Source organism: Thalia democratica, chromosome 4 (assembly GCF_965202585.1).
Source record: "Thalia democratica chromosome 4, ktThaDemo2.hap1.1, whole genome shotgun sequence".
NCBI lineage: Eukaryota > Metazoa > Chordata > Thaliacea > Salpida > Salpidae > Thalia > Thalia democratica.
In genome coordinates this window covers 60022926-60033895 of record NC_139168.1, presented here as the reverse complement: position 1 = coordinate 60033895, position 10970 = coordinate 60022926, and the positions used below count along the sequence as shown (strand labels likewise).

Below are 10970 nucleotides of genomic sequence, written 5' to 3'. Positions count from 1 at the left end.
ACCCTTTATATAACCGGTCATAAAAAAAAAGTTACTTAATATTTTTAAAATCTAAAAAAAGCATCTAAAAGATTATGAAATTTACTATAATATAAGTCTATATGTTATTTTTGGTCAAAAAATGGCTTCTACCCCCCTATGGCCTTAATCAAGCAAAAATAAAAAGTTTTTATTATTACATTATTTGGAGTCTACTAACAAGTTTAGATACTATTAATAAAACTAAATTAATTGAAAAAAGTGCTAAAAAGCAATTACTTTAAGCATGTGTATCTTTTAGTATAATATAAAAAATATTTGAATTTTAGCTTTTAATCACAGTCATCAAATTATACCATTTAATTTTTTGGGATGGGCTTTAATAATAATCATAAGTTACTTACCAAAAGTTTTTCAATGAACCTAATGTTTTTTAAGTACTTTAAAAAATTTTAATTTCATAGACTGTTTTTATTATTAACCCCAATACACAAAAACATACTATATGTGTCAAGTTATGTATTTCTGTAGCCATAAAAGTAAGTCTGGTAGTAGCTCTATAACCTTTAGGACGTATAAATATAAGTATAATTTTTTTTTAAATTTTGTATTATCAACTTAATAGAATCCTTTTTAAGGTATTGTTAAGTCCCAAGGCTAAATTTCTTACTGTTTGGTTATTAATGCTACAAACTGTTTATTAAGCTAAAAAATAAATTATAGATACTAACAATTTAAAGTGCAACCAAAATAACTTATAAATTTACTTGCTTTTCATTTATTAAACATAAGCATAATTTTGCTTATATTCAGGAATTCAGAGTAGCAGTTCAGGAAATTATACTTTATAAATTGTCATATTTTATATAGTTATTTAAGTTATAAGTTTTTAATAGTACTCTTTTCTGTAGTTCTACAATGAGTAATTTGTATAGGTTTTATTAGTTAAAAATAATTAGTATTGTATTCAAAAGATCAGAGTTACTTTTCTAAAAATGTTTTTGAAAAAGAGCAGTACAAACAAAGCACCCTCAGCTTCAGCTATTGAGTCACAAACTTTGCAAGAAGAAGAAAGTTGTGATGTCACAAACCAACCTTCACATAGCATTAATCAAATGAAAGAGGAGCTACTAGATTTGATGACATCATTTCGTGGTAACCAAGCAGAGTGGTGGGGTGATAACAAGAAAGATTCCCATGGAAATCAGTTTGAACAATTACTTGAGGTTTTTTCCTTGTTTGTGAAATCAATTTAGCAGACATTTCTTTGAAAGTATTTAGATTTTATCATTTTTATTTAATTATTTTATGTGTTGTTTTATAAAATAATATTAAAATACGCAAGTATTAATAAAAGAACAAGAAGTTTAGCATATCTTAATCTTAAAGTTTTATGAAAAAGCTAACTGTTTTTTAATTTTTTAATAGTTTCTTTTACTTGCTGCATTTTTGTTGTAAAGTTTCATTTGTGCTGAATTATGTTAAGTTAACAAGATTACATAGTTTTAAATTGTAATCTCTTATAAGTCCTATTTTCTCTTCAATAGTTTAAATTTCTTAAATATTATATAAAATTATTTTATTAAACATTTCTCCTTTAAATATTTTTTATGCAGTTTTGTCTTTAACTTATGCATACTATAAAAAACTTAACTAATGTAGCTCTCAAGTTATAGTTTTACAAGTTAAATATTAGAATTTTACAGCTATGTATTTTGTAGGTTTGTCACCTTCAGTATGAAATGGCTCACTCATCAGTGGCCTCACTTCTACCCCAACCTCCGAATTCTACACTGAATGAAGAGGAGAGGAAGGCAGAAGAAAAGAAAAAGTTGTCAGAAAAGTTTGACCAGCTCAGCAGGAAGCTTACTTCAATGACAAACTTGAATGAGTGACAAAGATTGTATAAAACTTTTTTTTAGTTGTGTTGTTTATAGTAAATAACTTATATATGTTAGTCTTTCTTGGACATTCTAAACTGCTCCCAATTGTTTTGCTTAGTTGTTTTCAAGGATCAATAACTTATAGCTATTTTCTACAAAGCTGTAAAAATTATCATGTATATTATCTTATATATTTTTACCATAACTAAGGCAGTAGTATAGGAGGTACATTTTGAATAAATAAGCTAACAAACGTGTTTTTTAAGTTTAATTAAGAATGTTTAGCTTTTTAGCCACTTACTCAGGCAAAACTGGAAATTTTTATTTTTTGGGAAACTCAGGCTATTTAAAAAAATTAAACTCAGGCTATTTTATGTTAAAACCAAAATGAGAATTAGATTTTTTTTCTTATTTGTTTTCCACTGTTATTTTATCTCAAACTTATGGTTTTGGTTTTCTTATTAGGGAAAGTTTTCCCACCTGTGGCTTTATTTTTATATTATAACATTTTTAGTTTTTATTCGGTTGCAAAAGTTAAAATTTATGGTGATATCATAAACAAAAGCATAATATTTGTTTACTTAATGATTAGAGTTTTTTAAATATTATTCTTGAAACTAATTACGATTAGTTCTTGAAAATGTATACTTACTTCTAATAGTGCATATATACTTTTAAAACTTTTTAATCATTTAAGTTTCAAAGGTTTTTACGCTTCTACTAAGCCATGTATTTATATTTTTGTAGATATATGGTATAATCATGTGTTTAAAGTAAAAGTATTTGTTATTTTCAAATAGAAAATAAAAATATACAAGCTTCTAAAAAAAGTTTTTCCAAGTGCAGAGTTTTTCAAATTGTTTGTAAATAAACCTAAGCTGACTCTTTAGTTATTTGGTCACACAGGCTTATTTTTTATTCGTCTTGAAAATGCTTACCCTCTGTTGCTACTAAAAACCAGTAAATAATGGCAAGAAATTATTGTTTTTCATGGTCAATTAAAACCATCAAATTGTTTTTTATTATAAATTAATTATCAGTTTATAATTTAGAGATAGTAAATTTTATTTTTTGGAATTTTTTTTCTTGCAAGATAATCTAATTCATTTGCTGAACATTACATAAATTTTTTGTGTAATTTTTTTAATTCATGGTCATTAACTTTTATGATTATTTGTGACGACCATGTTTAACTTTAAAATTGTGTTTACCAATCACATTTTTTCCAATGTGTAAATCTATTTTACAGCTTAAAACCTATTAATTGTAATTTTTCACAGTATGAATTTATATTTCCTAATTAAAATAAAACTATTTATGTTGTAACTAGTGGTTAAAAACTCTGGATTCTAATTTTTTTCAATGTTGAATTTAGTTCGAAAAATGTTTTATTCTTTTTCATCTTACTTATTTGTTTAGTCTTTTTTAATTCTAAAAAAGTTAAAAGCTTCATTTTTTTAGAAATTTAAACATAAGTGACAAAAAATAAAATGACCTCACCTCGGCACAAGCAAATCAGCATAGAAGACTACATAATAGATGACGATCACACCAACGACCTCGAAATCTTCAGACAAAACTGGCTGAGTGAAATGAAGCAGAAAAAGGCGACCAGGTCTGGAACCACATCACTTACTGGTGCCTCTAAAATGAGCTGCAAACAGATAGAAGCTGACAAGTTCTATCTGACAGGGATTAAACACGAAAAAGCAGGGAAAATGGACAAGGCTGTGTCGTGCTACAGAAGAGCTCTTAAGTGCGACGAAAACGTTGAAGCTAGAATCAGGTAAGTGTAGTCGGGAAATAACTTTTTAAAATTATAGCTTTGTCTCTGTTGTTAATAATTTTGAATAGCTTAAAACTTAATACTAAGTTAAGTTTAAGTTTAGTCTAAGATTTATTATTAAGTATTTAGTACATAGCTTTAGTTCAGGGAACGAAAGGCTAAAAGTTTTTTTTAAACATAGGTTAAAAAAAAATGCCTGCTAAAACATTCTTCAAAAATTTTGGCCTGTTGTTAGGATTAGACTTCACATATGCATCCTGTTATACTCATCGTGATGTTATAAATTTAGTATAACCAACAACTGAAAAATGTTTAAGATATTCAGAAAAGCTATGTAAAAGTTATACTTTTTAATTTTAAATAAGTCAAAGTAGCAGTTTATTTTTAAGTAGTTGTTTAAATATTGGTATTAAGCCTAAATTATTAAGTAGTATACTAGCAGTCACTTATTTAAATCTGTTGCTTTACTTTTGTTATCTATTTTGTAAATTTTAGAGTACTTAGTTTCTGTTTATTGAAAGTTTTTTAGTTTCTTAATTTTTTTCTGTAATATAAAACTTGAAACATCGTGAAGCTGTGTAAAGTTTTAAATTATTTTTTTTAAACTTAAAAAACGTAGTTATTAAATTTAAACTTGTTCATGACTCTACAAAAGATAAACCACAAATTGTATCATTTTTACGAGAATTTGTTACATATAATTTTTAATTAGTTTATAATGTATTTATGCCATTAAGCAACGCTGTGTATGTTTAAAAGACAATTAATTTCCCTGTGTTTTATTTTTGTATAGAAATTTTGATTAAAGCTTAGTTTTAGTGAAAAGTGGGTGTACTATATTTAAAATATAAACAAATGTGACACCAGCTAGTAGTGTCGATGGTTTTTATTGAAGCATTAAATTAATTTCAGTATTTAAGATTATATATAGTAAACATTTTGATTAACAATTTTTACCTTGTTTTGTAACCTGTTTTTTTTTTTTCGAGTGGGATTATATTTTATAGGCCATTGCTTTTAATTGTTGTTCATATGGTTGTAGAAATTTATAGAATAATTCTGTTAATTAAATATTTTTCGATCTAAAAGTTAGTATTGTAAATAATAGTTTTAACTTATATAAAATTATTATAAAAGCAAAGTAGTATTTGAACTAGTGTTGTACATAGTACAACAAGTTTTAGTACTAGTTCAACTTCATGGCGATTAAAAGCTTTATATGATGATATATTAACATTTCGTATTAATTATGTCTGATTTTTGTTTGCTGTATTGTTGATTGGTAGTTGTAAATTTAATTTGTTTGTACTGTAAACTTTAATATTCATAAAACTCGATTTTTTATATAATATTTATCTTTTTCATTTGCTAGACAACTTGTTAAATATGATATAATGTTTATCAAAATTTAAATCAAGTTATTTAAAAACAAAAAAAAATAATTCAAAAAAGTTAATAATTTAAAAAAAAGGCATCAAAATATTGCTTGTAAATACCTAAAAAATAGATGTACACCCGTCGATAGAATATTCTGTAATTTTGCATCTAGATTCCTTGTCATGTTTATCAAAAGAAAAGAGAAGTGTCTGCGATGAGTGTTTTGAGATATTTAACTCTTAAAATTTTTCTATTTTGTCCTAAAAACACCAATGAATTTTAAGAAAGAATAGCACTTTTTAAATAATGAGAAATAAATAGCTTTTTATTCTTTAAAATTATTATTCTTAAAATAGATTTTGTTTTCAAATATTCAAAATATTTTGGCCTTTTATAATTAACACTAAATTAAAAAGTCATAAAATCTAAAAAAATTTATTGTATAAAAGCTTTTAAGATGGTCTATAGCAGTTGCTGTAGGCCTTTATTTTGACATAAAATTTAGGATTTTTCGAGTTATTTTTAAACTTGAAAACAGCAAAAATTTGTATAGATCTAGGACCAGTGTTTTAAAGGAGAAACCCAGCTCTTAAAATCCAAATAAAATTCTTGGTTTAATTTTTAGTGTTTTAAATGGCCAATGTCCGCTTGCCAGTTCACTGTATACTAGTTATGTACAAACTAAATACAGTATAACGGTAATAATCTATTTTTTATTAACCCTGGTAAAGACTGTCAAGTCTACTCTAGGAATTTTATATATATAAGCTAACTAAAACAAACGACTAGTTTTAAATAACAATTTTCTTACAAAAAAAAAAATTAACGAAACTTTATCCAAAATCACTATTCTTTTGAAAAGTTTTGTTTTTATTTTAGATTTCGACTACTTCCAGTCAAATTATTTCTTTAATAAACCTATTCTATGTGTTTTAAAAACTACTTACTTAGACTTGATTTAAAATATAAGTTTTTTTGACTCTAAATATTATAGATTATACTAATATGAGACAGAATTTGCTAATATGTATATTTTTAATTATTTTATCCGCATGTAACTTAATAAGTTAAATAAATATAAAGTAGCCGTGACGTAGTAACTATGATTAAGTCGCCTTAAAAAGGTATAAACGATGTTTTATTTTAATATGAATTTGTAATATGACAGAGTTAGTTTAATTTTAGTATTATTTTTATATGTAGGTTAACAAAAAATTTTATCTAGTTATAAATCTAATTTTCAACTAAAAAATACTTTTTGTTAATTTTTGAAGATGTCAAGATTTTCGTTTAATTTTAATCATGTAATGTTCTTAAAGTTTAAATTTAAATATATATAACAACATTTATATAAAAGTTAAGTATTTAAATTTCTATTAATTATATCGATAAACTGTATCTAAAGAAACGCTTATTTTTTTATTAAATATTTAATATTTATTATTTAGTTCTCAGTATTAACTCTTACTAAGTGTACATAAACTAATCAAAAAACTAAATTAGTTATAGAAAAAAATAAATCAAGTTTTGAAACAATGTTATTTTGATATTTAAGCTTTTTTATGAATGTTGTAACTTTAAATGCAGATCAATGATTTGACTCATAAAATTCATTTTGTATTTAAAATTGTTAACATAAATTAACAGCTTTGTAATAATCCTTTTAGAATTTTACCTTAATTTCTGTTAAATTTTAAGGTTTTTGAAGTATTTTTTTTTCTTAATCAAAAAAAATCTATAAAAGTAAAATGTTTCTAAAATCCTTTTGTTCTTTTTATTAAAAAAACAAGGTGTAAAGTATATTAATAAAATAAAATTAAACAGTTATAGCTGTTCAAATAAAAATTACAATTTGTAAGTACTCAATCGATTTAGCAGAGTATTTACTTGGAATGTTAAGAAAGAATGATAACTTAATTAAAACATACGGTCAAACTTATAAAATTTTAAAAAACTTCTACTGAAATTAAAGAAGTTTATTATTTATTTTTGGTGAAGTGATGTTTTTGAATTTACGGTCAATAAAAAAAAAACAAATAATTTTATTAGGTCATACGACAACACGATGAAGGAAATTCAGCCGAGCACGAGCCAATCTGATATTGGGGAAATTCCCGTATACGAAGAAGACCTCGTGGACCAACTTTCCAACTTCTCCATCGTCCAATCAGATCGCTCCAACCTGGTCAACCTGCCCACGGAGGTTCTCCTCATCATCTTCCGCCACGTCGTCTCCAAGCACCTCGACCTCAACTCCTACTGCAACCTGGCAAGAACCTGCCGCAGGTTGTACGTCATCGCGAATGACGTTACCCTGTGCAAGCTCATGTGCGGTCAAGCGTTCAAAACGCCTGCAAAGTTGCTCCGAGGAAGTTGGTGATAGTCTTGGTTTATTACTAATAATTGTTATTTTGCATGAATTAGATGCTTGAACTAGTTTCCAATCAATTTTTTCGGATCCTATTCATAAGATTTTAAGATTTATTTTTAATGTAATAAATTTTGGTCTAAGTTCAATAGTTGTTATACTAGTATACTTGAATAAATGCCATTTCATAAACTGGTAGCAGAGCTCAATACAAAATGACGTAGTTGAAGTTAATTAGTTATGATTTTAATAAGTTTTGCATTAAAATTTTCTTTATAATATTATAACATAATTTTATTTTCGTGTTTAACTTCAATCTAAGTGTTTTAAGATAAAAAAGGAAAATCTTAATGTTTCATAATGGTTATTCCAAAGTTAAAAAGCAAAATTACTTAAATTTGTTGATAAAAATGCTTTGCTATGTCAATAATTACTGCCTTCAACGTTTTTAAATATGTATTTTTTTTAAAACTTGTTTTGTGGGGACTGAAAATATAAACTGAAACTCAATTAAAAATGCTGGAAAACTATGTCAACTTTCAGATAACGATTCGTATTTGAAAATGTTGAAGCACGAACCGTACCCCCGAACAGATGGATGCTACATGAGCAAGGTGTCCTACTTCAGGGAGGGAGATCCCACCGTCATGTCTCCCTACTACTCGCCTTTCCAATGCGTTGTTTATTACAGGTTTCCACATTAGTTGTTTAGGTTTTTATGTATAAAAACATGTTTTTTATTGTTTTTTAATCAATTAAGCAAACAAAAAACTAAAGAAGTCAAAATTGAATTGTAAGTATATGGTGACTTTGTATTCAACATTTCGAAAAGTTAAGTTTTATAATATTTATGTCTTCTAAAAACTAATGGCTTTAGTGTGAAGAATGCGCACTGTCATCTTATTTAATAGTCTCACAAAACCTGGTCAGGCTAATTCGAGCCTGTTCATTTAGAAAAAACTTTCTTAAATCTAATTAAATTTAAAGAGCATTAAGTCAAACTTATCATTTGAATGATGTTATAACTTTTGATTAATTTGGTTTTTAAGGTTGTGTATATAAAGTTATAGTTTTAAACTTAAACTAGAAGGGGTGATATAAACTAAGCTAGTAAGTTTCTCTCAAAACTTGTGTTAGACAAAATATAAATTAAAAAAAATAGTTTACGTCAACATATTTTAGATAATCTAGCATTTATACAATAAGTTACACAAGACACACAATTTCAATAACACCAAATATATTTCGATCAGTTCTCATCATCAGAGTACAAAGCTAACATGTTTTAAGATTTTACAAATTTATATAGTAACCAAGTAATTATAAAGTAATCAAGAGATAAATAAAAGACAAAAGCAATTAGTAACAGTTAAAATCGTATAAGTTTACTTACTTATAATTGATCTATAGTAAAACTAAACATATATAAAATAGAAACAATCCTTATAAATTAAATTATAAGCCATTTGTTTTTTGTTAAGGAAACCTGTTTTATGTAAGCAAAAAAATTTTGACTATACTTTTTCTTTATTTTCGTGATACTTTATAAGGATTGTTTTCATTTTATTTATGTTTAGTTTTATTGTAGATCAATTATAACGTAAGTAAACTTATATGATTTTGACTGTATGAATTTAAGTTTTCTAGTAGAAACAGTCACATACCATCAATCTTACTCTTTGGAATTTTACAGTAGTTTTATAATTAGTTTTAGCTTTACATTTAACTCAGCCAAGTTTTGTTTATTTGTGCCTTCATGAGTGTCAATCATAAATTAAGAACAAATAAGTTTTCCTTTTAGTTTCTGTTTTTGTTTCTAATTTATAACCACTAAAACAAATTTTCTATCAGTTTGTAAAATGTTAAAGGAATTTGTATTAAAATTTATCTTCCATAACAGGTGCAAACTGTGGCCCGCGGGCCAAATCAAATATCCGGCATGCAACAATACATGTGTTTTAGCTAAAAGATATATATTGATAAACGAGTAAACATAAAAATATTTGTACTACTATATAAAATGTGCCTTTAATTAAATTCTTAGATAACTGTAGTTGTTATGTAATCATTATTTCATTGTAACTTTGGATTTAACATTTTAAGTTAATTTAGTATAACTTTTCTAATATTTGTGGTCAGCAAAACTTTTTTCTAACAAATTTCCAATGAGGACCTTTCATAGTAAAAATGACTTGTTACCAAAAGGTTGCTTTCGACCCCTTTTCTAGAATTTAAGTTAATTTCTTAAAATAAAGCTGTTTACGTATTTTGGTAAAAAGCTATAAAACAATCTGAATGATATTCTTTAGTATTCTAATTTATTTAGTCAGTAGTTTGTTTTATGTTAATTTGTTTAAGTAAAGCATGGAAATATTTTTTTTATAAAACGTTTTAAATGATGAAAAATTGTTTAAAATAATATTCAAGTCTATGTAAAAAACATTTTTGTTATCAATAGATAATATAATTATATAATGTACAATAATACATTCCAACTATTGTTTTGTTCATTCTTCAGATACATCCGGTTTTTTACCGACGGAAGCGTTTATTACGTCACAACTAACTCGGAACCGGAAATGGTGGTACCGAAGCTGACGTCACTTTCAAACTTCTTATCGCCAAACTACCAGGTCCGCTGCGGCCGCTATGACGTCACAAAGAAAACGTGCGCCACTCACAGAGAGGGAAAGGAAAACTCTGAGTTTTTCGAGGAGGAGGAAGAAACCTGCGTCCAGCTGCTTCTGAAGAACCACAAACCGGTCATTGTGACGTCACAACCCAACCAGAGTCGGGGGAGGAGGCGGCGCGACGACTCGGATCTGAAGTACACGATGACGGAGGCGGAGTTCCAGTTGGAGCTCGCATTCTCCTCCCACCGCAAGAAGAGTTCGGGGAAGCTGAAGTGGCGCGAGTCGGTGGTCAGGATGACCTTTGACCCGGTGAATCCCCGCGTCGTTGAGGATAAATTAGATTTACACCACCAGCACCCGCCGTTCTACTTCCGCAAGGTGGCCTCGTACTGCAGCCATTCTGTGGGGGCAGTTTGAAATTTGTTTTCATCAGTGCAATTTAAAAAAATTAGAATAGTTTGAATGAAGTAACAAGTTAGTATTTATTTTTTTCTAGTCTTTCATAAAGTTTTAATGAAAATTTTTTTTTTTTTCATAGAATTTTAAAAGGTAAATTTACAAATAATAAGATTTTTTTATAATTTAATGTATACTTTATACTGAAATTGCATTTTAGACTCACAAAAAGCTTGTTATACACTTTTAACTATTGTATTAACTACTGAAGTATAAATATTTTTTAAGTGGTTCAATAATGTTCTCAATAAATTTGAAGTATGTTAACAAATATGCTTTATATACATAAATATGTTTGAAATGACTGCCAAAATTCGTTGTTTGTTAATTCAAACTACCTGTTTTTTTTTGGTTTACCTTTGTATAGAAAGACAAATTATCATGACTTTTTTATGAATAATAAAATTTTATTTTTACAAGTATGATAGTTAGCTTAAAAAATTTAAAGTTTGTAGGTTTAAAATAATTTTTTTTTTTTTTTTTTTAAC

General features: G+C 26.6%; 2 protein-coding genes across 2 annotated transcripts; both read left to right on the top strand.

Annotated features, from left to right (window-relative positions):
- The first annotated feature begins 922 nt into the window (after positions 1–922).
- Positions 923–3085, top strand: LOC145834765 (uncharacterized). The gene is made up of 2 exons (XM_082942276.1): positions 923–1205; positions 1701–3085. Exons 1-2 carry the CDS (start codon positions 975–977, stop codon positions 1872–1874), a joined length of 405 nt encoding a protein of 134 aa, XP_082798402.1. The 5' UTR covers positions 923–974; the 3' UTR covers positions 1875–3085.
- A 243-nt stretch (positions 3086–3328) lies between these two features.
- LOC145834587 (F-box only protein 9-like) lies at positions 3329–10638 on the top strand. Its single transcript, XM_082942058.1, has 4 exons — positions 3329–3648; positions 7075–7397; positions 7937–8084; positions 9912–10638. The coding sequence occupies exons 1-4, from the start codon at positions 3353–3355 to the stop codon at positions 10441–10443; spliced, it is 1299 nt and encodes a 432-aa protein (XP_082798184.1). The 5' UTR covers positions 3329–3352; the 3' UTR covers positions 10444–10638.
- The last annotated feature ends 332 nt before the right edge of the window (positions 10639–10970 follow it).

Excerpts from the sequence above, each read along its gene's own strand:
- LOC145834765 (XM_082942276.1), top strand. The coding sequence starts at position 975 with ATGTTTTTGAAAAAGAGCAGTACAAACAAAGCACCCTCAGCTTCAGCT. Across the intron at positions 1,206-1,700 it reads AGTTTGAACAATTACTTGAG|GTTTGTCACCTTCAGTATGA; the intron begins GTTTTTTCCTTG and ends TGTATTTTGTAG.
- LOC145834587 (XM_082942058.1), top strand. The coding sequence starts at position 3,353 with ATGACCTCACCTCGGCACAAGCAAATCAGCATAGAAGACTACATAATA. Across the intron at positions 7,398-7,936 it reads TGCAAAGTTGCTCCGAGGAA|ATAACGATTCGTATTTGAAA; the intron begins GTTGGTGATAGT and ends GTCAACTTTCAG. Across the intron at positions 8,085-9,911 it reads CAATGCGTTGTTTATTACAG|ATACATCCGGTTTTTTACCG; the intron begins GTTTCCACATTA and ends TTCATTCTTCAG.